Raw genomic sequence first — 27345 nt, 5'->3', positions numbered from 1 at the left:
GAGATCTGATACATGTTGGAAACCAGTTGATCGACCCAAGAAAGACCTGTTTTAAAGGTCCAGCTCCATATGAAGGCCATGGCAGGGCTTCAACGTTCACAGCCCTAAAAACACCAAGGAGCTGCCCTGATCAATCTTATGATTATTATTATGATTATAATAGGGGTTTTAGCTAGCTAGCACTAAATCCCCACCTGTGTGAACGAGGAGGCCTGCCTAAAACACTGAGGACGAAAGTCTCATTAATAAGGACTATTAAACCCACACTCAGCTACACTCATATCACACAGCTGAGGGCTGTAATACAGCCTGCACTGTCCAAGTGCTGCTCCACCCGGGTATTATTAAGCAAACCCCGCTGGTTTAAGTGTGGATTTTGGTGTAAAGGTTTTGCTCATGACGAGCCCTTTAGAGAGTTGAGGAGCAGATGAGCAGGAGCTAACGGAGCTAACAGCTGCTAAGCGCTCATCCCCAGCCGAGCCGACAGCGCTGCCTTACCTCAAAACAGCCTGGAAACCGACCCTGAGGGAACAGACCATGCTTTCTCCGGCTCGGACGTTCAAATAAACCAGACCCAATAAACCCCCTCTCAGGATTTCTGAGCCATGTTCGGCTGTGGAGGTGATTTTAGCCCATTCCTGTGTCAGTGACGTTTGCTTCCGGTGTGCCCCCAGCATCGCGCGCGCTCTCTCTCTCTCTCTCTCTCTCTCTCTCTCTCTCTCTCTCCCTCCCTTCCTGCACTCACTCACTCGCTCACTCGCTCACTCTGTCCTCTGTCCCTATCGTCCTCGTCCCCTCTCTGTCTGTCTCACTCTGCCATCTCGCTCACTCCCTCCATCATTCCTTCTCTCTCTTTCTCACTCTTTCATCTCACTCTCTCCCACAACCCCCTTTCTGTCTCACTCACATCTCTCTCACTCTTGCTCGTCCCCTCTTTTTGTCTCACTCTCCCATCTCTCTCACTCCTGCCATCATTCCTTTTCTTTCTGTCTCACTCTTTCATCTCACTCTGTCCCACAACCCCTTTTTCTGTCTCACATCACTCTCTCTCTTCCTTGTCCCCTCTCTTTCTGTCTCACTCACATCTCTTACTTTTTCTCATCCCCTCTTTTCTGTCTCACTCTCCGTCTCTCTCTCCTGCCATCATTCCCTCTTGCTCTGTCTCACTCTCCGTCTCTCTCTCCTGCCATCATTCCCTCTTGCTCTGTCTCACTCTCCGTCTCTCTCTCCTGCCATCATTCCCTCTTGTCCTGTCTCACTCTCTGTCTCTCTCTCCTGCCATCATTCATTTTTTTCTGTCTCACTCTCCCATCTCTCTCCTGCCACCATTCCCTCTTGTTCTGTCTCACTCTCCATCTCTCATTCCTGTCATCATTCCCTCTTGTTCTGTCTCACTCTCTGTCTCTCACTCCTGCCATCATTCATTCTTTTCTGTCTCACTCTCCCATCTCTCTCCTGCCACCATTCCCTCTTGCTCTGTCTCACTCTCCATCTCTCATTCCTGCCATCACTCCCTCTTGTCCTGTCTCACTCTCCATCTCTCACTCCTGCCATCATTCCCTCTTGTTCTGTCTCACTCTCCTTCTCTCATTCCTGCCATCATTCCCTCTTGTTCTGTCTCACTCTCCGTCTCTCATTCCTGCCATTATTCCCTCTTGTTCTGTCTCACTCTCCGTCTCTCACTCCTGCCATTATTCCCTCTTGTTCTGTCTCACTCTCCCATCTCTTACTCGTTCCCACAACCCCTGTTTTCCTGTCTCACTCTTCCCCCTTATTCCTCTTGTTTTGATCTCACTTTTTATCTTTCTCAGACATATCCCTTCTTTATGTCTCACTCTTTAATTTTTCTCACTCTCTTCCACAACCTGTCTGTCTCATTCTCCTCTGTCTCTCACTCTCTCCCTCAGCTCCCTAATCCTGTCACGCTCCCGCATCTCCCGTGCTGTGTCCACAAACCCCTCTATTTACGCCTCACTCTTCAATCTCTAATTCCCTTCATCATTCCTTCTCTTTCATCCCACTCTCTTCCACAACCCCTTTTTCTGTCTCACTCTGCCATCTCACTTACTTCCTCTGTCTTTCCTTCCATTTCTGTCTCTTTTATCTCTCTCACTCTACCAAGAGTCTTGCTGACTCTCGCCATCCCACAATTCCTTTGTTTCTGTCTCACTCTGTCCCTCATCCCCTCTTGTTCTGTCTCACTCTCCATCTCTCTCAGCCATATCCTTTCTTTATGTCTCACTCTCCCATTTCTCTCACTCTCTCCCGCTTCCCCTCTCATTCTGTCTCACTCTGTCCCTCATCCCCTTTTATTCTCTCACTCTCTCTCTCTGACATCCATCTCACTCTCTTCCTCATCCTCACCCCCTTTCTTTGTCACTCACACCTCTCACTCTCTTCTTCACCCCCTTTCTTTCTGTCACTCACATATCTCACTCTCTTCCTCGCCCCCTCTCTTTCTATCACTCACACATCTCACTCTCTTCCTCACCCCCTCTCTTTCTGTCACTCACACCTCTCACTCTCTTCTTCACCCCCTTTCTTTCTGTCACTCACATATCTCACTCTCTTCCTCGCCCCCTCTCTTTCTGTCACTCACACATCTCACTCTCTTCCTCACCCCCTCTCTTTCTGTCACTCACATCTCTCACTCTCTTCCTCACCCCCTCTCTTTCTGTCACTCACATCTCTCACTCTCTTCCTCACCCCCTCTCTTTCTGTCACTCACATCTCTCACTCTTTTCCTCACCCCCTCTCTTCCTGTCACTCACATCTCTCACTCTCTTCCTCATGTTCTTTCTTTCTATCTCTCTCTCTTCCATGTCTTAGTCTCTCCCACATCCCTTTTTTTCTGTCTCACTCTTGTCTCCACATCTCTATCTGACTCTGACATCTCCCTCCCTCCCCCTCCTCTCCCCCTCCTCTCCCCCTCTCTCTTTCTAAAAAGGGAACTGAATGTGTGAAGCGCAGCTCTGAGAATGCCGGGGTGTTTGTGAGCTGAACCTGCAGTATTAATAATGAGGCTCTGTGGGTGATGTGCAGATGTGTTTGAACATGTGTTCCTGAAACACAGAAACTGTGTAAACACTGGTGAACTGATTTTGATGGATTTAAGGTTTACGCTGTATTTTTTAAAACATGGCCATTTCACAACATAGAACACACGGCCACGTGACCCCGACATTTAACTTCCCAGCAGCTTGACTTCCTGAGGAGACTGGTGTACTTTTAATGTGTGGTAGCGAGTGTCACATTTACATTGTGCTTTACAAAGTGCTGTTTATGCAGCGTCAATGAAGGCAGTCAATACCAATACTGAATACTGTGGTCAGCAAGGCCAGGCAGGTCACTGGAACCTACCTGGACTACCTGACACTGGTTGTTCAGGAGAAGATGTGGATTTAACTGCTGCACATTATGGACAGCATCTCACTCATTCATTCAGCTGCAGGCTACTACAGCCACGGTGTAGTAGCCACTATTTAAGGTGGAACCGAAAATTCTGGTGTTTTTGGGATGCACTGTGTGTTGTGGCAAGTGGACGAATTTGAGATATCATTAAAGTTTAAGGTGATTGTTGCATCACATTCAAAGCTTACCTTTCGTATCCCACAGGTGAAAAACTGTTAAACTGCACTACATTTTTATATACATTTTGTGTAAAAAAAACATTAAAAAAAAACTTACCTGAACATTAGAGTTGTAAAAAAATATGTAAGTGTAAGAAAACATTTAAGTTACTCTTGATAATTACTTGGATTTCTGCATTGATTGCTTGTAAATATGGTCTGATCAATTCCCAACTATATATAAACACAATCTAATTAAACTAATAACGCACAAACGGTTTTAATGGATATGACTTTTATTGAGCATATTGAGAACATTCACAGTGCAGGCTAGAAAAAGTAAGTGAACCCTTGAAATGAATAACTGTGTGCACAGCCCTGTTTGGGTCATGCCATAGCATTAGCAACATTAGCAAGTGCCCTGAACACAGACAGGTCTTTTTCTCAAGGGTTTTAACCAAGCTGTTTGGTCCTGCGCTCAGCCCTGTGTTCACACCACTTCAGATTAACTGGTTTTATTGGTCATCTTGTTGAAAATGAAACATTATGAGCATTATGAGTTTTTCAGCAGAGCTGAACATGTTTAAGCTATATGGAGTGGATACTCTGGTCAGTGTGTTTGGTTGAATTATGGGTGTATTTAAGAAAGGGCAGTAACCTCAGCCATTACAACACGACGGAAGCAGTTTAATACTGCTATTTATGCTTCCACATTCTTAAATGCAGCAGTGTGATAATGGTCTATTGTGGAACATCCAGGTGATCCAGAGCAAACTTTGGGCTTTGAGGAAACTTCCTACTCAGTGTTTATAGCAGACACACTGAACACAGGTTGTTGCAGTTTGTAGAGAATTCTGTGGGTCTTTTGCTTTTACCTTTGGGCTCTTTTTCTCTCACAGGGTTGCTTGTTGTGTTCTTAGAGGGGTCTTAAGAAGACGCCCAGTCCTGAATTCTGTACCATCTGTGGAAAATGTGTGGCTCGTGGAACAGTGGATTGATGTACGACCAGATTTCTAGCAGTGCTTTTGAAGCTTTTCCAGCCTAGTGTGTCTTTCTAAGAGCACGTCTTTTGAGGTCTTCTTAAAGTTGTGTTCGCATAAAGGTATGGTTCAGACTTACTAATCTTTCTTGAGAAGAACAGATTGCCTTTATAAAGTGCCTTTATTTAATTCACTCTTCCAATCTGATCTCCTTTACTGAAACAAATTTTGGCAATTAGCTCTTTAACAAAGGGGTTCACTTATTGGTTAATTTTCTTTTAATTTTCATTTTAAACAGAAGATTAATTCATTCAATCATTAAAGTTTAAGGTGATTGTTGCATCACATTCAAAGCTTACCTTTCGTATCCCACAGGTGAAAAACTGTTAAACTGCACTACATTTTTATATACATTTTGTGTAAAAAAAACATTAAAAAAAAACTTACCTGAACATTAGAGTTGTAAAAAAATATGTAAGTGTAAGAAAACATTTAAGTTACTCTTGATAATTACTTGGATTTCTGCATTGATTGCTTGTAAATATGGTCTGATCAATTCCCAACTATATATAAACACAATCTAATTAAACTAATAACGCACAAACGGTTTTAATGGATATGACTTTTATTGAGCATATTGAGAACATTCACAGTGCAGGCTAGAAAAAGTAAGTGAACCCTTGAAATGAATAACTGTGTGCACAGCCCTGTTTGGGTCATGCCATAGCATTAGCAACATTAGCAAGTGCCCTGAACACAGACAGGTCTTTTTCTCAAGGGTTTTAACCAAGCTGTTTGGTCCTGCGCTCAGCCCTGTGTTCACACCACTTCAGATTAACTGGTTTTATTGGTCATCTTGTTGAAAATGAAACATTATGAGCATTATGAGTTTTTCAGCAGAGCTGAACATGTTTAAGCTATATGGAGTGGATACTCTGGTCAGTGTGTTTGGTTGAATTATGGGTGTATTTAAGAAAGGGCAGTAACCTCAGCCATTACAACACGACGGAAGCAGTTTAATACTGCTATTTATGCTTCCACATTCTTAAATGCAGCAGTGTGATAATGGTCTATTGTGGAACATCCAGGTGATCCAGAGCAAACTTTGGGCTTTGAGGAAACTTCCTACTCAGTGTTTATAGCAGACACACTGAACACAGGTTGTTGCAGTTTGTAGAGAATTCTGTGGGTCTTTTGCTTTTACCTTTGGGCTCTTTTTCTCTCACAGGGTTGCTTGTTGTGTTCTTAGAGGGGTCTTAAGAAGACGCCCAGTCCTGAATTCTGTACCATCTGTGGAAAATGTGTGGCTCGTGGAACAGTGGATTGATGTACGACCAGATTTCTAGCAGTGCTTTTGAAGCTTTTCCAGCCTAGTGTGTCTTTCTAAGAGCACGTCTTTTGAGGTCTTCTTAAAGTTGTGTTCGCATAAAGGTATGGTTCAGACTTACTAATCTTTCTTGAGAAGAACAGATTGCCTTTATAAAGTGCCTTTATTTAATTCACTCTTCCAATCTGATCTCCTTTACTGAAACAAATTTTGGCAATTAGCTCTTTAACAAAGGGGTTCACTTATTGGTTAATTTTCTTTTAATTTTCATTTTAAACAGAAGATTAATTTTTCCATTTCACAGGTATTGGAGAGGCATTTTACAACATGTCAAAAACTACTATGTAAAAAAACGCCTCATGATTTCCTGGAATGGTTTTTTTTTAATCAAGAGCAATATTGAAGCCACAGGACTGCATCTGTGGGTGAGATGTAAAAGCAAACCCTGCAAAATCTTATTTGCTGTTGGGTGTCTAAGCGGTCACTCAATCTTCCATGTCACCACAACCCAGTAATTGATCAAGTTGTACAAATTCCTGAAGAAAAACCCAAAACAAAAGAAATGCTGGTCCTCAGGATATGCCACGGTGCAGACACTGGCTAAGCTTTCTCAAAACCCTTGACATTTGCAGATAAGCTCTCTGTCTCCGTTTAGACCATTCTGTTTAGTCCAGACCACTGTAGTATTCTCTCTCCCTCCTGTGCTGTTGAACCGGCATGTCCCTTCTAGTGTCTTGTAGTCTCTGCAGGTTCATCTCCACCATAGCTACACCCCCCTCAGTTCCTCCACAGTCCCCCAAGACCACACCCCATGGATCCACAGCTAGCGCATGGCCGTATGATGAGCGCTTCGCATGGTGAGCTCCAACTTGTGCTGCAGCCAGAACGAAACACTGGGTTTCGATAGCTCTGGCTCGCAAAAGCACCTGGAAGAAAGAGAGGGTACTGTGAGGCGGCGTCTGTAACAGGGAACAGATATCCAGGAGCAGGACAGATTTTCTGCAGTTTGAACAACACAACACCACACAAACTTTTTGAATCGGATTCAAGCCATATTTGTATGAACAGATCCTGTACAGTAAACCAGCATAAATGTTCTGTATGGTTTACAGCATAATTCCAATTCACTTTCTGAATGTACCATATTAAAACAACAATGTATTTAATATGCCTTTACTTTCAAACACCCTAGATTTAATAATGTGCAATATGTTTACTGTGACTCAGCGGTTGGAGCTCCAGGCTATTGATGACAGGGCTGTGGGTTCAATACCCGGGTTCGGCAAGCTGCCATAGTTAGGCCCTTGGGCAAGGCCCTTCACCCTCTCTGCTCCCCAGGTCCCCAGACTGCCCACCGCTCTGGGCTTGTGTTCTCACCGTTACTGTGTGTGATTGATCACTAGTGTGTATCTTGTCTAGTCTAGAAAGAGAAATTAGAGAAAAATTACTCTACTTTGTGCATTACCACTGCCATGACTGGGAGCATCACAAAGTTACAGATGCTGCAGAATTACATTTTTAAGAATTTTAAAAAACTTTTTTTAAAAGGCTTTTGTTGGGCAAATCGGATGTTTTCACAAAATGCCACAAGGAGTATGTTTGTGAAACTGCTTGCATTTGAAAAAAATATAAATTGTGGTTTAATTAAACAATAAATGAAGATGCACAGTAATGCAATGTAATGCACAATTAAGTTCATTTCTACATTCCAACCTGTCTGTCTGTTATTTGATCACCTGATTAAGAAAATAAATAAATGAGTTTTCATGTTTGTATATTTGAATGAAAACCCCCAACCCTGGCGTACAGTCAGTCAAATGAAAACTTCTGTAAGAAATGCAGTCTCCACCTGCCCAGACTTCGTGCCACACTAGGCAACCAGTACAGACAGTGTATTACCTCCCAGTGGGCCGTCCCGGTTGCCACAGTAAATGCGGATGGATAAGTCAGGATCTCCGCCCCTTGTCTCTGGAGAGCTAGTGACAGCTCAGGGAAGCGCAGGTCATAACAGATACCCAATCCCACCTATGAAGCCATTGAGCAGATAATATTAGCGCTAGTTAACACAGCTACAACAACAAACACTTCAAACAGCCCTGTAGCGACTCGGCTACCATACCTTTCCCACGGGCGTTTGAACAGGAGGCACCAAACTAGGCCCAGGAATGGTGAAAGCACTTTCTTTCAGAGACACACCTTTTCCCGCCAACTCCACATCAAATAGGTGACCTTTTCTGTACACTGCCACAATCTCACCTGTAGATAAAACACACCAAAGGTTGTGTTGTATGTTATGTTAATGCCAAGAGATGGAAGTCTGGAAGTGTGTAGACCCATGACTCTTAGTACCAGTTCTGGAGGTCTCTGGAGGCAGTACTGATGCATACATTGCAGTATCATGGTAGGAGAACAAACTCAGGTGTTCTGAGTAGTGGTAGTCTAATAGCATGCTCTGATTGGAACGTTTTATTCTGTTCTTCTTCTCTTATAATGATACCAACCAATATATAGACTATAGACTATCTATACACTACCCTAGTAATCAATAATCTACCATTAATTATAAATATTAATCATGTAAGGTTTTTTTTCCCCCAACCTGGTATTATATTCATAAATGAACAACAAAATTATTGTATTTTTTATTTTCAGAATTTGGATTCATTATTGAAAATGAAAAGAACAAATAATACTAAATATTCATATAATTATACATAATTAAATGACATAGGCAGTACTACTGTAATGCATCGATAACTCTGACTTTGTTATTTTCATTGTTATTGAGTTATTAGAGACATTTAAAGTAAAGTGGGACCGAGATACTGTTTCTTACTATGAGAGAATTTAAAACATACATAATATGACAATTTCAAAGCTAATTCTTTAAAAAGGTACATTTTCACTTTAATAATTAACTGAAATTGAGTAATTGTGACAATCCAGCTCCAATAGTAACCAATCATTCTTAGCAGATATAAAAAACACATTAGCCACCTAGTGGTGTGCACTGTGCAGTGAATCTGTGTGTGAAGACCTAGTGGTGTGTATTGTGCAAAGGATCTGTGTGTGAAGATCTTTCTACTCAAAAGCTCTTTTAAGCTTTAAAGCTGATGTCATTCATGTTAAATACTCTTTAAATTAAATAAATACCCCAAATAATAGTAGAATTGCCACTGGTGCATATAGGTGTATGTGGTACCTTGTTCATTAATGATGACATGACTGTTGTAGATCCTTCTGTCATTTTCCCAGTCATGCCCTCTTTCATGGAAACCTCCCAGAGAAAGCCACACATTCAGCTCCCTTAGAGAAACAGAGGCTGGTTAAAGGCAGCAGATCTTACAGCTCCTTCTACCACACAAACCACTTTACCTGACTAAAGGAAACATATACTGCATGTACCTCTACTTACAGAGTTTATGTTGTCTTGCATGCCAAAAATATTTTATGTGGCAATTTTACAACCTCTTTTTATCCCTATTTTAGTAACTGAGTCTTTAAAACTGATACATGTAAATGAGCTCTATTCTGATGGCCTGAAATGTGCAGCAACAGCACTTATCACTTCAGCATGAATGGGCGGACTACACTGTTGAAAATGGGTGGCAATATTTTTGGTGTGACATTCAGTGAATTCAAACAAACTCAGATGATGCAAAATTGGCTGTTTTTACAGTTAAGTCTAAGTGTATTGGCTGTAACTGGGGATTGAGTGTTTTTTAAATGTTTAAATGTTTTTAAATGTTTAAAATTTTATTTAAAATAAAGCATTTTATTAATCTTTAAACTGCAAAGTACATGTGCATGTAAGATGTTTAAGGAAAGAAATGAAAGTGCACCCACTTGGCTAGCTGAGAATATCTGCTGATAGTGTCTCCCTGTAGGCTTTCAGACAGCTGTAGTGTCTCTTCTCGACTGGAGCCGATGTAATCGAAACCCTCGGGTAGGAAGACCATGCTTGCCCCGCCATCTTTGGCCTGCTTGACCAAATGCTGGCATGCAGTGAAGTTGGCCTCTTTATTTGGGGTTGAAGTCATCTGACACACTGCAGCCACAGGATGTGACGAGGCCATCCTAAAAAAAATGTGTGTGTGAGAAATAAAGAAAAAAAAAAGGATGGTTAGTAATTGTTGACTGGTTAAATCCATTCCTGGAGGACTGGTGTCCACAGTTTGGTCATTTTCCTGCACTAACCCAGTAAAGGAATTATGCAGAGAATTCACCAAAATTCCAGGCACTGGGCACTCCTGGTTTAGAGTAACTCAAACCATTACATAAGTGCTGCCACTATGATCAGAGGTTTCGGATCTCGGGTTAGGCTGCAGAGTCCAAAAGAGCACAACTAGCCTTGCTCTCTCAGTGGTGGGTTGATGACGTTTCCTCCCCACATCACTCCTAATGTGATGTTGGTCAGCACAGGCATCAGTTATAACTGTTGTATGGGAGCTGGGAAGCTGCACTTTCCTCCAAATTGGGGCATTGCTAGCGATAGGGGGATTTCACATGTGAACAGGGATTGGGTAATTTAAATAAAAAAAAATGTAAACATACTCATTTTAATACATAAGATTATATAAACAAATACATAAGTGTATTTGTCTGTTAAGAATGTAAGAATTGGGTTTTAAGATTTGATAAGATATTAGTGCTTAAACTCTCATGTAGCCCATTCATATCGCAACCATGCAGTCATAGAGGCTCAGACTGAGCAGGCAGAATTGCCCACTTCTCATATGAATAGACAGAAAGGGTTTGTATGCTGGTACAATGTAACAGACATTTTTTTATTTATTACCACACTTATAGAGGGGTTTATTCTATATGTGTACCCCCCCTTAATTAATTTATATTTTCACAATTTATTTTTATTAAATAGTAATAATAATTAGCAGCTACTTTTTACTGCTTTTTGTTGAACTGCAGCTGTTCTACACTTATTAAAGGGATATCTTATTTTTTTAAATATATATTATATATATATAAATTATTTAATTTAATTAATTTATATTTTTACATTTATTTTTATTAAATAGTAATAATAATTAGCAGTTACTTTTTACTGCTTTTTGTTGAACTGCAGCTGTTCTACGCTTATTAAAGGGATAACCTATTTTTAAAATATATATTATATATATATAAATTATTTAATTTAATTAATTTATATTTTTACATTTATTTTTATTAAATAGTAATAATAATTAGCAGTTACTTTTTACTGCTTTTTGTTGAACTGCAGCTGTTCTACGCTTATTAAAGGGATATCTTATTTTTTTTTAATATATATTATATATATATAAATATAAATTATTTAATTTAATTAATTTATATTTTTACATTTATTTTTATTAAATAGTAATAATAATTAGCAGCTACTTTTTACTGCTTTTTGTTGAACTGCAGCTGTTCTACGCTTATTAAAGGGATAACCTATTTTTTAAAATATATATTATATATAAATTATTTAATTTAATTAATTTATATTTTTACATTTATTTTTATTTAATAGCAATAATAATTAGCAGCTACTTTTTACTGCTTTCTGTTGAACTGCAGCTGTTCTACGCTTATTAAAGGGATATCTTATTTAAATATATATTATATATATATAAATTATTTAATTTAATTAATTTATATATATATATATATATATATATATATATATATATATATATATATATATATATATATATATATATATGCCAAAGAGATGCGCAGTGCGAGTTTGCTGTGTTCGTGCGTTGCTTAGCAACGTGGGTGTGCAGCCTGAAGTCGCGTTCAAAAAACGCAGTCGCGTCGCTTCGTGTTTTTCTGTCTCTTAATAAACGTGGTTCTGTTTTTCCCCACAGAACCTGAACCTTCTCACCGTCCAATGCCACACCACGCAGTTACTGATTTAATAATAATAATAAATTGCTGTATATCATCATAAAAGCCAGTGCTGCTGCAGGATATATCACAAACAGGCCAGCGCTGGTTACTGTAGTTAGCTACTCACCTAAGCTGATTCCTGCCAGCCTGAAGCCTCCAGAGCAGCTGGCCCTCAGGTGAAAACAGACCCTTCCTCAGCGCACTGCACAAAACCTTTCCCTGCATGAACTACGCGTTTAGATGGGCGTTCAACGAGTACTTTGACTTCATTAGAAACCTGTGGGTTAAATGTTAGCTACCCGACTTTGACCTCGACGGACAACATCAGGTCCAACACCTGGTTTCACAGTCGAGGGTTTAGCAATAACAATAGCAAACTGAGAGATAAAATAATCCGATTTAATCCATCAGGCCAGAAACATATACACATATCCAGCTAGCGACACACGGCGTGGTTTTCTATGTGCGCAGGCGTTCCTGGCGGACAGCCTCGTGTCCCTTGTAAGGGTCCTCACGGCCACAGCGATTCATTTCAACATGGCAGCGAACAGCAGCGGGGGGAAGAGTGGAGGAGGAAAGCAGGCTACACCCTCTCCGGAGCAGGTAGTGACCGGTCAAAGCCCTCTTCACACACGAGGAGCCTTTATTTGAGCGGATCAAGCGGTGAAAGCGGCCGTGCGGTGCGGTGCGGCGTGGCGTTTGGGCAATAAGCAGTAAGCTAGCGCTAGCAGCGCGCTGGCGGGCGGGGGCGTGTGTGGGGGTCTGTTAGTGAAAGCTGCAGATTAATGAGCGAACATCGTTTATATCAAAGACTCGTAAAGCAGCGATGTTAAAGGAGGGGTTGTCTGTGTTTCTGTATTTTTACAGACTGGCCTAGCTAGTAGATTAGACGGCCGGTGGCTCTGCTTACTTCTAGCCGTGTCTGAAGCCTGAATAAGGGAAGAGCTGAGAGCATAAAGGAGGAGCTGTTCCTGCCAGCCCACCGAGTGGAGTCTGATTTATGGACTTGCCCCTGCAGAGGAATTTACCCCCGAATAAAATATATAAAGACATTGCAATACAGAAATGGCTCTTTTTAAAAATAAATAAATAATAAAATAAAAATAAAATAAATGCATACAGCTACAATTTAAGAAAATGATGCACTGTACATTATGCACATACATTATTGTGTAAATGCTCAGTGATTACTCTTCATAAGATAAGATAAGATGAGATAAGATAGTCCTTTATTAGTCCCGCAGTGGGGAAATTCCCAGTGTAACAGCAGAAAGGGATAGCAAGACACTCAGTTACAAAAATGTAGATAAATAATTTACACTATATGAGTTTATATTTTTACATTTATTTTTATTTAATAGTAATAATTAGCAGCTACTTTTTACTGCTTTCTGTTGAACTGCAGCTGTTTTACGCTTATTAAAGGGATAACCTATTTTAAAAATATATATATATTATATATATATAAATGATTTAATGTAATTAATTTATATTTACTATTAATTTATATTACTATTCATTTACATAACTTCCTATCAATGACCTTTTAAATACAAATAAGATAAGAGTCCTTTATTAGTCCCGCAGTGGGGAAATTCTCAGTGTCACAGCAGAAAGGGATAGCAAGACACTCAGTTACAAAAATGTAGATAAATAATTTACACTATATACACAATAAATAAGAATTAAAAAAGCAATAGCAATAATATTTACAGCAAATGACTTAATTGTGTGTGTGTGTGTGTGTGTGTGTGTGTGTGTGTGTGTGTGTGTGTGGGTGGGGGGGGGGAGATATTGCACATAGTATTTTTGCATTGAGTGATCTCTTCTCCAGCATGGATGCCAAGCGGTCATCCTCCTGTCTCCCACCACCTGCACTGGGTCTAAGAAGCACCCCAGGACAGAGCTGGCCCACAATACATATATAAATACATATTCAGTGTAAGGAGACAAGGAACAACAGAGAGCTAAATAGAAACACCAACAACTAGCTAACTACTTTGATTTTGTCCTCCCTCCAAGCCCTTTATCTGTGTATCTGAAGGTGACAGTTTTGGTGGTCCTCCAGGTCTTAACAGTTGCAGAGAATCCCATGTTCTCAGCATCTATGAAAACTCTGTTCACACCAACAAATAGCTTTTGCATGAGCATTTATTTGATATTTATGAATGTAAAAACAATCCATGGCATTTAAAAATGTGACAAAATCAAAAGATCCCTGGGCAAAACATTGTAGTGGCACCTTAATGCTCCTGCAGATGGTGCTCCACAAGGATGATCAGCCTCCAAGTACCTGCGATGTGCAGCAGGATCATAGATTGAGAATGGGGGCTGCAAAGCAGATCTTAATAATTGGCAAAAATCAGTGATGGGCGTGACAAAGACCACAGTGTGAAGGAAGTAGCTCAGTCTGCAGGGTGTGTCGAAGCATACGGTCCTCTGGGTTCTCGTCAAATCTTGTCATTTTTGAGTAGAGGTGAGCAAAGGTCTCTTACATGTCCCTCTGCTCTATATGTTGATATGAGTGTACTTTAAGAAAAGCAAAATGATTTTTATTTACAAACCATGAAACACGCCGGCGGTCCCTTTCTGTTTTTCCAGACACAATTCTGATGAAAATTCGTGTCACTGTACGCTTCAATACACCTGCAGATTCAGCTACTTCCTTCAGACTATGGTCTTTGACACTGCCAAATGCAGTGACTCCCTTTTTTAGCAATTTTAGCATTAACTGTATTTGTTTTGTGACTCATAGCCCCTGCGTGCAGCGGCATCTGCAGGAGTCTGATGTTAGTGTCACCTTAAACACGCAAGGTGACTAATTTTAGGGAAGGGGAGCTTATGTTTTCATTGTAAATCATACTTTTTAACAGAAAATATATTGATATTCTGCTGAATATTGTTTACAAATTAAAATTGCCAAAATAAAGAAAGTCATCTCTGTAGTCTTTTGGGTTTTCACTACTAAAGTTGTATCTGAGCTTGAATTTTATCTTTGTTGCAACTGAATTACAAACAATACTAAATCCTGACCTGCATCATGTCTCAGTTTTTATCTACTTATGATTAAAACATGCAACTACAGCTTGTCACAAAAGCCTGATGTGCAAAATGTCTGACACAAAAGTAACTATACATAATTGAGCTGTTTCCAGCTGAATGAATAAAATGCTATTTTTATGATTTTAATGCAGTATTAAATGTCTAAATTACTACACATGATTGACAAAGGAAAGCAATGTACTGCACAAAACAGAAGATCCATGAACACTGCATCGTATTTTCAAGTAATGACCTGAGACTTGTACTACAGTATAACATTTAAAGTCTGCTGGCTGGCTGAGTAATAGCAGGAGATGTAGTGTAGTATAGTATGCACAGGCCATTTAAAAATGTGTTCCTGTGACAGGTGGTGGCCACGTTCCAGAGGATGCGGCAGGAGCAGCGCAGTATGGCCTCAAAGTCGGCTGAGCTGGAGATGGAGATCAATGAACACAGGTAATTAATACAATTCAGTTTGTCACTTGTACAATCAAGAATCTATTTTGCTGGTTCGATTCACTGGGCTAGCTTCTGTCATTGCGATACATGTGATGTGCATATGATCAGTAATTTGAGTGTCCTCCTTTAGCCTGGTCATCGACACACTGAAGGAAGTAGACCCCACACGGAAGTGCTATCGCTTAGTTGGCGGTGTGCTTGTGGAGAGGACTGTTAAAGAAGTCCTGCCTGCGTTGGAGAACAATAAAGAACAGGTGTGTTGTGATGGATGGAGACTGGTGTGCCAGTGGTTATCAGCAATGTATAGGAGTTTTTAAACCACCTTTTTGTTTTGTTTTCCACCTTTTCTGACAGATATCGAAGATTGTCGAGTCGCTCAATACACAGATGCAGTCAAAAGGGCGGGAACTGACAGAATACCGGGAACGCTACAACATCCGGCTGGTTAGCGAAGATGACAAACAGGGCAAAGGCAACACCAGTCAAGCCAAAGAGAGTGAAGGAGCCGGGTCTAAGAGTGGAGCTGGAGTGCTTGTGTCCTAGTATGTTTAATTGTTAGCAAGTATAGAATTGTTCTGGGTTGCATTTGAGTTTAAGAGAGCCTGAATATTGTGGAAAAACACAATTTTTCAAGTGATGTTTGTATATTCCTAATATTGCAAAGTTAAAAATCCTTTGTCACACCTAACAAGACAACACACCATAGCTGATTTGGCTTTTCCTCCCCAGGATGATTCAATACAGTAGTGAGAGTTCAAACAATGAGAACATTTTAGTAGAGGAAACTCTAAACCTTAATTTCTTAGAAATGCTTTCAGTAGGATAATATAGATCACAAGATAATTCAAAATCCATGTCACTCTAGCACACAAAGAGTGTGAAAGCAACATGGTGTTATATTCATCACAGTGCTTACTAAGGTATTGCCTTTTATATTGATTTCTCTTACCTTTGAGGCACTTGATTTACTCAGCTGGGCACTTGGAAAATAATACATTATTTCAGAAAACGTTGCCTTGGTTAGGAATATGACATTTGCTTTTTGATGACCCTTCTACACTTGATTGGACTTTGAATGTGAAGCACAGCCCTTCTTGATCACTTGTTAAAACTGTACTTGTGTCAAAGAAGCCTTTTTTTTTCTTTTTTTGTTTTGGTTAATTAATAAAAAAAAATACAAGTGAAGATTTTTTTTCTCTGTGGTGTTCTTATTTGACATTAGCAGATATTGTTAAAAAAAGACAATGTTTGAAGAAGTGTTTGTACTTGTAGCTTGGGTCCCTTGGTCCAAAAAAAGGTTGGTTTTCTTTGCGTTCACACCAACATATTTATAATTGGACGAAAAGAGGAAAAAAACATGTTTAACAAATTATATGCAAGTAGAGTCTTGTGAGTGAGTGGGGTGTGGTGGGGGACTAAAGTATTAAAGTATTAAAAAGTTAAAAGCACAGAAATGTGGGTAGGTCTGCATGGAGGCTTAGCTTTGAAATTAAATTGAAACTAAACTTTACTTTTTTTTAATGAATAATTTTACCTTCAAAATGTCTGAAATTCTCTCATTTAAAAATAACATCCAGGGCTCAAAACAGTAGCACCAGACTAGACTAAATATGAAAGAACCAAGCCATACTATATACTATATAGTTTGCCTAAACAGTCCATTTCAAATCAGCCATTAACCTCAGCAGTCCGAAAATTTACCTCAGCAATTCATTTTAATCGTAAATTTACCTCTGCAGTGCCATTTTAGTTGTACATTTACTATAGCGGTTCATTCTAATTGTAAATGTAAATCTGCAGTGAAATTCTAATCGTAAAATAGTTTGACATTTACCTCTGCAGTGCTATTCTAATCATAAGTTTACCTCTGCAGTGCTATTCTAATCATAAGTTTACCTCTGCAGTGCTATTCTAATCATAAATTTACCTCAGCAGTTCTTTCTAATTGTAAATTTACCACAGCAGTCCATTCCTATTCGTAAATTAACCTCTGCAGTCTGAAATTTACCCCAGCAGTTCATTTTAATTGAAAATTTCTCAACTCTCCGAAATTTACCTTTACCTTCATTCTAATTGTAAATGTATCTCAGCAGTCCGAAATTTACCTCAGCAGTTCATTCTAATCGTAAATTTACATTTGCAGTGCAATTCTAATCATAAATCTACCTCAGCAGCCCGAAATTTACCTCAGCAGTTCATTCTAATTGTAATTTTACCTCAGCAGTCCAGAATTTACCTCAGCAGTTCATTCTAATTGTAAATTTACCTCAGCAGTTCATTCTAATCATAAATTTACATTTGCAGTGCAATTCTAATCATAAATCTACCTCAGCAGCCCGAAATTTACCTCAGCAGTTCATTCTAATTGTAATTTTACCTCAGCAGTCCAGAATTTACCTCAGCAGTTCATTATAATTGTAAATTTATCTCAGCAGTTCATTATAATGGTACATTTACCTCAGCAGTTCATTATAATGGTACATTTACCTCAGAAGTTCATTATAATTGTAAATTTATCTCAGCAGTTCATTATAATGGTACATTTACCTCAGCAGTTCATTATAATGGTACATTTACCTCAGAAGTTCATTATAATTGTAAATTTATCTCAGCAGTTCATTATAATTGTAAATTTACCTCAGAAGTTCATTATAATTGTAAATTTACCTCAGAAGTTCATTATAATGGTACATTTACCTCAGCAGTTCATTATAATGGTACATTTACCTCAGAAGTTCATTATAATTGTAAATTTATCTCAGCAGTTCATTATAATTGTAAATTTACCTCAGAAGTTCATTATAATTGTAAATTTATCTCAGAAGTTCATTATAATTGTAAATTTATCTCAGCAGTTCATTATAATTGTAAATTTACCTCAGAAGTTCATTATAATTGTAAATTTACCTCAGAAGTTCATTATAATGGTACATTTACCTCAGCAGTTCATTATAATGGTACATTTACCTCAGAAGTTCATTATAATTGTAAATTTATCTCAGCAGTTCATTATAATTGTAAATTTACCTCAGAAGTTCATTATAATTGTAAATTTACCTCAGAAGTTCATTATAATGGTACATTTACCTCAGCAGTTCATTATAATGGTACATTTACCTCAGCAGTTCATTATAATTGTAAATTTATCTCAGAAGTTCATTATAATGGTACATTTACCTCAGCAGTTCATTATAATGGTACATTTACCTCAGCAGTTCATTATAATGGTACATTTACCTCAGCAGTTCATTATAATGGTACATTTACCTCAGCTCAAGAATTTTGCCTTGGTGGAAGTGACATCACACCGGGAAAGAGAAAGTGAAACTGACTGAATCAGGAAGTTCAGATGGAATAACAACACAGACGACACTCCAAGAAAAAGACAAAGAGAAGAATAAAGGTATGAACTTCAGTGAAGGACTCATAGATCAGACGTTTGGTCAGTGTGAGCTTTATCACAGTGAACTACATGAGTGAACAGAGTCAGATGAAGACAGTCTGCTGACACTGGGAAAGTGATCATATCCAGAGCTGAAATATTGATGTTGAAATACAGTGTGATTTTCGTCTCCAACAAGAGGACTCATATTTCCTGCTCACTGACCGAGCTCGCCAGCTGAGCTGATGAACAGGGTGAAAGGTGGGTGTGTTGTGTTCACTGGTTAAAAGCAGGATGGCTTTCTGGACAACTTCATTGCTATAGGTGAATGCATGTAAAGTGTTCAGAGAATAACCTACATGTCAAAAATACACAAAGGGTGCTTGTGGACACCCCTTCTATTAAATTCATTCAGCTACTTTAAGTTGCACCTGTTGCTGACACAGATGTGCAAATGCACACACACAACTTGTCTAGTCCCTGTAGAGAAGTAATGCCAATAGTAATGCCTCTCTGGAGCAGATAAACATGAATCTACTGGCCCCATGCCTCATTATGTGGGCTTGAGTGGAACTGTGTTCTCTAAAATGATGGTGCCCCATCCAATATCTTTGGGATGAGTTAGAGTTGGGGATGGCCTATATTTGTAAGTTGGTGGTAATGTTGGTGTTTTTTTTTACGATGTATGGGCAGTATGTAGAACATTAGCTGTAACATCACGTAACCTTCATAAGCTAATATCCAAAGCCTATGCTGCAGCAGAGGTAGTGGGTCCTCAGTCCTCAGTTAAGACTTCTCTCAGTCTCAGTCCTTCTTAGTAGCCTAATAGTCACACCAATGGAACAGTGTAACCCGGCTGTGCTGTGGCGTCGCCTGAAAGATCCTGCCTCTTGCAATTGCGGAATGAATCTTGGATGCTTTTTCTTTTTATAATTATATTTATAAAAAACGACATTTTTAAACGAAGGGGGCCCTTTTCCCCCAACATTTTCGTGGTGCTGCCTCCCGTGTTGTATGTGTGCAGAGAACTGTGGGTAGCCAAATGCCAGGAAAAAATCCATTAGGTGCATCCCCTAAATTACTATGAACATAGGATGCGTTTCTGGGCTGTATATGAAGGATCCATGTCCATCATGTTGGAATTGCAGAAATGCAGACTACATCAGCTGCAGCCTAGCCTTTGAACGCAGTTATGGTGTGTTGTCTAAATATTAGGGGTACGTTGACAGTGATTGAGGTGAGGGACAGCTTTGGGCAGAGGATGAATCCCAGTGTTGAAGGGTATGATTTAAGGCAGCAGGTAGGTGTGTTATGTGTTACATGTGTGAGCTGAGTGATGTGATTTCTGCTGAAATCTGTTCAACAGGAGGAAAAAAGAAAATGGCTGAATTTTCATCACAACAGCCAAGAAAAAGACGAAGAAAGAACAAGGATGAAGCACCACCTGACTGTAAGTTAACTTAGTTCATAAACACATCACAATGTCTCTCTTTAACTCAGAATGACCTCAACTTTGTAATGCATTTATGTTTTAAATTACTGTTGAAATAAATCAAATGTTTTTCTAACATTTAGACAAAAACAAAAAAGGTTTTTCTACTTGTTCACAGTTTCTCGTGACTCCAGTGGTCCTCTTTCTGAAGACCAGTTCCTGTGTTCTATCTGCCTGGATGTGTTCACTGATCCTGTCTCCACTCCATGTGGACACAACTTCTGTCTGAACTGTATTAAAACATGCTGGGGTGACAGTCCACAGTGTCACTGTCCATTATGTAAAGAGAAATTCACAAAGAGACCAGAACTGAAGGTCAATACAACACTGAGAGAGGTGGTGGAGCACTTTAAGAAGAATAGTGGTCTTGATAAACCTGAGGTTCTCTGTGACGTCTGTACTGGAGTGAAGCAAAAAGCCCTGAAATCCTGTCTGGATTGTGGTCTGACTTTCTGTAATTCTCATTTAGAGCCTCATTATAATGTTCCAAAACTTAAGAAACACAAGTTAATAAACCCAGTGGAGAACCTGGAGAACTACATCTGCCAGAAGCATGAGAAACCCCTGGAGCTGTTCTGTAGAGATGACCAGACATGTGTGTGTCGGTTCTGCATTGAAGGACACCACAGGACTCACAACACTGTTCCTATAGAGGAGGAGAGTGGACAGAAGAAGGTGGGCAGCAGTGTTACTCTAACTATCAAATACTCAATAAATGTAAAATAAAGTAGAAATAGTAAACAACTCTACTCTCTGCTCACAGACACAGCTGGCAAAGACGCAGACAGACATGCAGCAGATGATACAAGACAGGCTGAAGAAGATCAAAGAAATCAAACAGTCACTTGAGCTCAGAAAAGTGGGTGAACAGTTCTGGAAAAAAATAAGAGAACTTTTTTTTTGTTAAATCAGTGTCTCTACTTGTTTGGCAGCCATTCCATTCCAGTGTTTGTTAAAAATCTATCAAAGGTACACCTCATTCTATATAAGGAGGTACTGATTACGTGATCACCTGAAACAAATCAGTGCTAGTAGTCCCTGAAAAAAATAAGTAATCAAAAATTTACTACAGACCATGGTGAAAATATATAGTTTTGAAGAAAAATAAGGGGTTCAGTTCTGGCTTTACTGGCAGAGGATAAAGTCAATGAGTGTCAGATTGCATCCATCTTTAAAATTTCAGAGACAGTGGTTTATAAGACAAGGTCAAGTAGCAAACATTCAAGAAAACAAGGCTACTGACTGGCAGAGGGCGAAAGCAAATAGCTGCTGACTCGGATGACCGCCACCTCATTCGAATGTCATTCACCTGTCAACTGTAGGATGATGTCAGTAAGAAGAGGCAGGCTGAGGTTTTGTAAAAGACCATAAGGATTGTACCATAGGAGACTAAAGTATGGTCATCTTTTCTGATGAGTCCAATTTTCAGATTTGCACCATGACATCTAATGGTTAGATCTTGGGAGGCCTACAAGCACCAGCGTCAAACCCCCACTGTGAAATCTGCTGCAGGATCGGTTATGTTCTGAGGGTGTTTTAGCAAGACTGGAATTGGGCAGATTTATCATAGTAAATGACGCATGAATCAAGCCACTTGGTTATTCTCAAAGAAAACCTGCTTTCATCTGCTCTGACAATGTTCCCCAACTGATAATTGTTTTTTCTAGCAGGACAATGCACCAATTCTACTGTATTCTGTCATTTCAATCTGCAGGTTTGATTTTGTAGAATGGATCAAACTGACATTAATAATATGCTCATCATTCACTGTGATTTGATTGAAGTGAAAAGTTGTTCTTCCACCAGAGAAACACAGAGAAGGAGATTTCAGACAGTGTTGAGGTCTTCACTGCTCTGGTGCGCTCCATTGAGAGAAGCCAGGCTGAGCTGCTTGAGGTGATGGAGGAGAAGCAGAAAGCAGCAGAGAGGCAGGCTGAAGACCTCATTAAAGATCTGGAGCAGGAAATCACTGAGCTACAGAGGAGAGACACTGAGCTGGAGCAGCTCTCACACACTGAGGACCACCTCCACCTCCTACAGGTCAGTGTTCCTCTATCTGCTCAATGGCAATGCAGCACATCACACTACAACACTGCCCATGCTGAGGGATCTCTCCTCTCTCCTGCTGGACTGTAGATGTACCCCTCCCTGTGCAGCCCCCCACACACCAGCACCTGGACTGACCTCAGTATTGACCCTCATCTGAGTGCAGAGACTGTGAGGAGCGCTCTGTCTGAACTTCAGAAGAGTCTGAATGAAGAACTCACTAAAACTCTGAATGAAAAGATCAGAGAATCAGGTGAGGAACTTTCCTATTCATCATGTTTTCCAGACAGAAATCTGTAGCAGAAAGAATCTTATTGAAGATGCTGGATAAAAATGAAGTGATTCATGAAGATCTGTTGTGTTTCTTCATTCTGAAGCTTTATTTGGGTCTAAGATTAGATTTGAATCAACTGTTTAAAATCTAATGAATATTCTTCTTTACTGTCATTAGTCTCAACAGAACTGAAGAGGATTCAGCAGTATGCAGGTACAGTGGGATTTCTGATTGATCTCTGTCTTTATTATTTTAGGAGCTTTTCTATTGTATTCTTTTAAACTCATCATCACACCACTGCAACCCACACTTTATAAAGTACTATTACTTTTAATTCACCTCAAATAGATTTTATTCTACACTCCCTTTTTAAAGTTTACTCAGTGTGATCCACTGGATGATGAATTCAGGTATTATCTGCAGACTCATTTCACACACTGTGTGTTTCTCTCAGTGGATGTGACTCTGGATCCTGATACAGCTAATCTCAATCTCCTCCTGTTTGGTGATGGAAAAAAAGTGAGACATAGAGACACTAAACAGAATCGTCCTGACAATCCAAAGAGATTCACCAATTATGGCAATGTCCTGGGAAAGGAGGGATACTCCTCAGGGAGATTTTACTATGAGGTGCAGGTGAAGGGAAAGACTGAGTGGGATTTCGGAGTGGCCAGAGAGTCTGTTAACCGGAAGGGGAAGACTACACTGTGCCCACAGAATGGATTTTGGACTGTGTGGCTGAGGAATGGAAATGAGTATAAGGCTCTTGCTGGTCCCTCAATCTCCCTATCCCTGAGAGAGAAGCCCCAAAAGGTGGGGGTGTTTGTGGATTATGAGGAGGGTCTGGTCTCCTTTTATGATGTGGAGGCCAGGTCTCATATCTACTCTTTCACTGGCCAGTCTTTCACTGAGAAACTCTATCCATTGTTTAACCCCTGTCCTAATGATGGAGGTAAAAATTCATCTCCACTGATTATCTCACCCGTTTCAAACAATGCATAAATATGTATTAGTAACTGGAATGAGAAGAACAGGAAGGAACAGATGGAATGATTTCTGATTTTATAAATGAACAAAATGAGCACAGTAATCAAATGATACTAATTTACCTTTATAATTACCTTTATAACATTTTATAATCTGTTATCTGTTATTATATATCTGTAATATATAATATGTTATGAATAAGATTCTCCTTTCAATTAGAATAAAGAACTGTTAAATGACTCAGTAATGCTAACTCAGTAACTTTACAGAAAATGAAGAGCACACAGTAAAAAGACCAAAGATCTGCTGGGATTCAGATTTCTAACACTGTGACCACAGTGACCTCTGATCCTCTCACTGGCACTGCGATGGTAGGATCAGGGTCAGAGGTCAGTATTGTAGTTTTAACAGGTAAGGAACTGAAAGCATCTCCAAACAGTCTGAATAAAAGTTCTGTTGGGTTCGATGAGTGTGTGATATCAGTAAGTTGAGTCCTCTGGTCCATGTTGAGTGTGGTACACACCATGTCACCATGTCAACAGCACAGTGACTACCTGTAGCCCTATATATAGGCCCACTCACTGATTACAAGATTGAAAACAGCTGTGATGCTAATTAGTGGACACACCTTGATTTAACATGTCCCTTTGGTCACATTATTTTCGGTGATACCATCATTTTTGTCCAGGCCTGTTTAATGAGTTTACTTTTTAAAATAATTCTGTTGAAGCACGGTTCAAAATCAGTGTCGTTATTTGTTTATTTTCATAGAATTATTATTTATTATTCCTTTTGTCAGATTCAAGTCATTTCTGTGACCATTGTGGGTTTTTCATTCATTAACCAAGGGGTACCAACAATTTTGTCCATGTGTGTATGGCTGTCATTCTAATCAGCATAATCATCAGTTTATTTAGGTTTTAAATCATTTAAGACAAGACAAGATTCACCATTAGTGTTGTACACAGATGGAATTTGGCCTTCGCCTTTAACCCATCCGTATAGTGAGCACACGCACATACACACAAGTGATCAAACACACACAGCGGCAGTGACCACACATGCCCAGAGCGGTGGGCAGCCATTGCTGCGGTGCCCATGGAGCAGAGAGTGTGAAGGACCTTGCTCAAAGGCCCAACAGTGGCATCTTGCTGAGCTGGGTATCGAACCCACAACCCTGTCCTCAATATCCCGGTGCCACCTCTGCCCCTAAATTTAAATGCAGATACATACTGTTACTATTTACAGAAAAAGCATGTTTAACTTTTATTGCAGGTTAATGCAAATAAATTGCCATTTCATGTTCTGTTGGGTTCGATGAGTGTGTGATATCAGTAAGTTGAGCACCATCTCAGTCATCCCTGGACAGAGGGATAGATGATGGACAGTCACGGGTTGAATTAAGCTGAAACTGTAATTGTATCTCCACAAGATGCTCAGCATACAGAGACATGCAGGCTTTGAGTGTGGGTGTGATAGGGTGGATGGAGGTAGTGATGGCAAACTGAAGCTTTCTAAAGCGCTGAAGATTTCCTTCCTATCTGTGTTGAAAAAGGTTATTATCTGAAGCTTCATGAAAGAGTACGCATTAGCAACATCTGGTGACCAAAACTAGAAAGTACTTCATGACACTAGCCAGCACATTTCTCTTTAGAATCCCTTGATAGTCTTGAGATTTTATTGTACCCTGCACAGATTCAAGACACCCTGTGTCAGATGCAGCAAAGCGGCCCCAGAACATAACAGAGCCTCCTCCATGTTTCACAGAAGGGACAGTGTTCTTTTCTTGATATGCTTCATTTTTCCCATCTGTGAACACACAGCTCATGTGCATTGGCAAAAAGTTCTATTCTTGTCTCATCTGTCCATAGGACATTCTCCCAGAAGCTTTGGGACTTGTCAACATGTAGTTTGGCAAATTTCAGTCTGGCTTTTTTATTATTTGTTTTCAACAATGGTGTCCTCCTTGGTCGTCTCCCATAAAGTCCACTTTGGCTCAAACAACGACGGGTGGTGCGACCTAACACTGATGTTACTTGAGTTTGAACATCAAGTTGCTTGGAGACGGTCTTATAACCTTTACCTTTAACATGATTGTCTATAATTTTCTTTCCAATCTCCTGAGACAACTCTTTCCTTCGCTTCCTCTGGTCCATGTTGAGTGTGGTACACACCATGTCACCATGTCAACAGCACAGTGACTACCTGTAGCCCTATATATAGGCCCACTCACTGATTACAAGATTGAAAACAGCTGTGATGCTAATTAGTGGACACACCTTGATTTAACATGTCCCTTTGGTCACATTATTTTCGGTGATACCATCATTTTTGTCCAGGCCTGTTTAATGAGTTTACTTTTTAAAATAATTCTGTTGAAGCACGGTTCAAAATCAGTGTTGTTATTTGTTTATTTTCATAGAATTATTATTTATTATTCCTTTTGTCAGATTCAAGTCATTTCTGTGACCATTGTGGGTTTTTCATTCATTAACCAAGGGGTACCAACAATTTTGTCCATGTGTGTATGGCTGTCATTCTAATCAGCATAATCATCAGTTTATTTAGGTTTTAAATCATTTAAGACAAGACAAGATTCACCATTAGTGTTGTACACAGATGGAATTTGGCCTTCGCCTTTAACCCATCCGTATAGTGAGCACATGCACATACACACAAGTGATCAAACACACACAGCGGCAGTGACCACACATGCCCAGAGCGGTGGGCAGCCATTGCTGCGGTGCCCATGGAGCAGAGAGTGTGAAGGACCTTGCTCAAAGGCCCAACAGTGGCATCTTGCTGAGCTGGGTATCGAACCCACAACCCTGTCCTCAATATCCCGGTGCCACCTCTGCCCCTAAATTTAAATGCAGATACATACTGTTACTATTTACAGAAAAAGCATGTTTAACTTTTATTGCAGGTTAATGCAAATAAATTGCCATTTCATGTTTTTTTTCAACTTCTTTTTAACAACATAGTGCTGGATGGATGCCTGTAACTTTTTATTTTTCCCAGAATTCTCCTGCATTTTACCCTTCTCTCCCGCTGTCCTCCCATACACATTAGTTCCCATAAATGGAACTTATTAATGTATGGTGGTGTTGTTAAGATGGCAGTATACTCAACCCATGCTCATCTCTTCACCATGATCGCTTAAATAATTGTGCATGAATAGACATTGACAGAATAGACATAAATTGCTCAAATTTCCTGGATTAAGCTGGATTAATCTGATTTCCATTCAAAGTTAAGAACATTTTTGCCTTCCCCTGTAAAGTCACCATTTTGGAGATGCATGTTTTTACTGGACAGAGACAAGACATATAATGTGTTTATAGTATATGTGTAATGTCATATAGTAAAGGTGTATATATTTAGTATTTCTATTTTGTAAATATTTGGGGTCTTACTATCATGATGGACCATGCACCTTAGTGTTTCACTCACTATTACACCTGTGTGATGTGATGTGTCAATAAACGTGGTTTGGTATGATTTAATTTCATGTAGGTTAGAGCTTGAAACTGAACTTGTATAAAACACAGTATTGTGTTCTGTTATGGAGATGACAAGCTGCTGCCCAAGTCGGCTAATAAAGCAATGCCACCAGCTGATGTACCACAATTCTGTGCTCCATGGTCCTTTCTTTAATGTGTTCAAAACGCAGAGCCCAGCTAGGGAGCAATGTGAAAAGGGAGAGAGTGTGTTACAGTAATTTTGGTGTTTTTTCACAACATTCCCATCACTGTCTTCAAACAACAACTGAAGACTCATCTCTTCCAAGAGTACTTGGGCGAAGAGTAGTAATTGTGGTCTCTATACTGACTTCTGTGTTCAGTAGTATCTATGCTCAGATGTATCTTTTAGATTCTAGTCTATACAAACTAGCTAAGGGTATTTTTCCCAGTAA

At 39.6% G+C, this 27345-nt stretch overlaps 4 protein-coding genes across 7 annotated transcripts in view; 2 read left to right on the top strand and 2 right to left on the bottom strand.

The window, feature by feature from the left end:
- clcn3 (chloride channel 3) overlaps positions 1 to 671 on the bottom strand; it is a 49423-nt gene extending 48752 nt beyond the window's left edge. For 2 of the 3 annotated variants that reach the window (XM_072687378.1, XM_072687382.1), the window contains exon 1: positions 499 to 670. The gene's annotated coding sequence lies outside the window, so the exon portion shown is untranslated. Of the gene's footprint in view, positions 1 to 498 lie in introns of all 3 variants that reach the window. The other variant, XM_072687383.1, reaches the window with a different exon arrangement.
- A 4485-nt stretch (positions 672 to 5156) lies between these two features.
- Positions 5157 to 12498, bottom strand: nit1 (nitrilase 1). The gene is made up of 6 exons (XM_072687375.1): positions 11875 to 12498; positions 9723 to 9953; positions 9079 to 9182; positions 7996 to 8132; positions 7776 to 7901; positions 5157 to 6802 (listed from the first exon to the last, which is right to left on the bottom strand). Exons 1-6 carry the CDS (start codon positions 11970 to 11972, stop codon positions 6542 to 6544), a joined length of 957 nt encoding a protein of 318 aa, XP_072543476.1. The 5' UTR covers positions 11973 to 12498; the 3' UTR covers positions 5157 to 6541.
- pfdn2 (prefoldin subunit 2) lies at positions 12245 to 16433 on the top strand. The gene is made up of 4 exons (XM_072687376.1): positions 12245 to 12350; positions 15157 to 15245; positions 15379 to 15502; positions 15603 to 16433. Exons 1-4 carry the CDS (start codon positions 12285 to 12287, stop codon positions 15789 to 15791), a joined length of 468 nt encoding a protein of 155 aa, XP_072543477.1. The 5' UTR covers positions 12245 to 12284; the 3' UTR covers positions 15792 to 16433.
- A 2160-nt stretch (positions 16434 to 18593) lies between these two features.
- On the top strand, positions 18594 to 27059 carry LOC140562021 (E3 ubiquitin-protein ligase TRIM39-like). 2 transcript variants are annotated; one of them, XM_072687374.1, is made up of 8 exons: positions 18594 to 18651; positions 19997 to 20080; positions 20241 to 20797; positions 20886 to 20981; positions 21929 to 22162; positions 22259 to 22421; positions 22620 to 22655; positions 22897 to 27059. In XM_072687374.1, the coding sequence occupies exons 2-8, from the start codon at positions 20011 to 20013 to the stop codon at positions 23442 to 23444; spliced, it is 1704 nt and encodes a 567-aa protein (XP_072543475.1). In that variant the 5' UTR covers positions 18594 to 18651; positions 19997 to 20010; the 3' UTR covers positions 23445 to 27059. The 2 variants fall into 2 exon arrangements, with proteins under 2 accessions (XP_072543475.1, XP_072543474.1); XM_072687373.1 differs by lacking the exon at positions 18594 to 18651 and adding an exon at positions 18658 to 18891.
- The last annotated feature ends 286 nt before the right edge of the window (positions 27060 to 27345 follow it).

The sequence above is a fragment of the Salminus brasiliensis genome, chromosome 9 (genome assembly GCF_030463535.1).
Source record: "Salminus brasiliensis chromosome 9, fSalBra1.hap2, whole genome shotgun sequence".
NCBI lineage: Eukaryota > Metazoa > Chordata > Actinopteri > Characiformes > Bryconidae > Salminus > Salminus brasiliensis.
This window is presented reverse-complemented; position numbering and strand designations above follow the sequence as displayed.

What these genes read in the sequence shown, in the direction of transcription:
- nit1 (XM_072687375.1), bottom strand. Translation starts at nt 11,972, where the DNA reads ATGCAGGGAAAGGTTTTGTGCAGTGCGCTGAGGAAGGGTCTGTTTTCA. An exon ending in GCTGGCAGGAATCAGCTTAG is followed by an intron (nt 9,954 to 11,874) that starts GTGAGTAGCTAA and finishes CATTTTTTTTAG; the next exon opens with GATGGCCTCGTCACATCCTG. An exon ending in TGTCATCATTAATGAACAAG is followed by an intron (nt 8,133 to 9,078) that starts GTACCACATACA and finishes TTTTATCTACAG; the next exon opens with GTGAGATTGTGGCAGTGTAC.
- pfdn2 (XM_072687376.1), top strand. Translation starts at nt 12,285, where the DNA reads ATGGCAGCGAACAGCAGCGGGGGGAAGAGTGGAGGAGGAAAGCAGGCT. An exon ending in CTACACCCTCTCCGGAGCAG is followed by an intron (nt 12,351 to 15,156) that starts GTAGTGACCGGT and finishes TTCCTGTGACAG; the next exon opens with GTGGTGGCCACGTTCCAGAG. An exon ending in TGGAGAACAATAAAGAACAG is followed by an intron (nt 15,503 to 15,602) that starts GTGTGTTGTGAT and finishes CTTTTCTGACAG; the next exon opens with ATATCGAAGATTGTCGAGTC.
- LOC140562021 (XM_072687373.1), top strand. An exon ending in ACCACCTCCACCTCCTACAG is followed by an intron (nt 22,163 to 22,258) that starts GTCAGTGTTCCT and finishes GCTGGACTGTAG; the next exon opens with ATGTACCCCTCCCTGTGCAG. An exon ending in GAGGATTCAGCAGTATGCAG is followed by an intron (nt 22,656 to 22,896) that starts GTACAGTGGGAT and finishes TGTTTCTCTCAG; the next exon opens with TGGATGTGACTCTGGATCCT.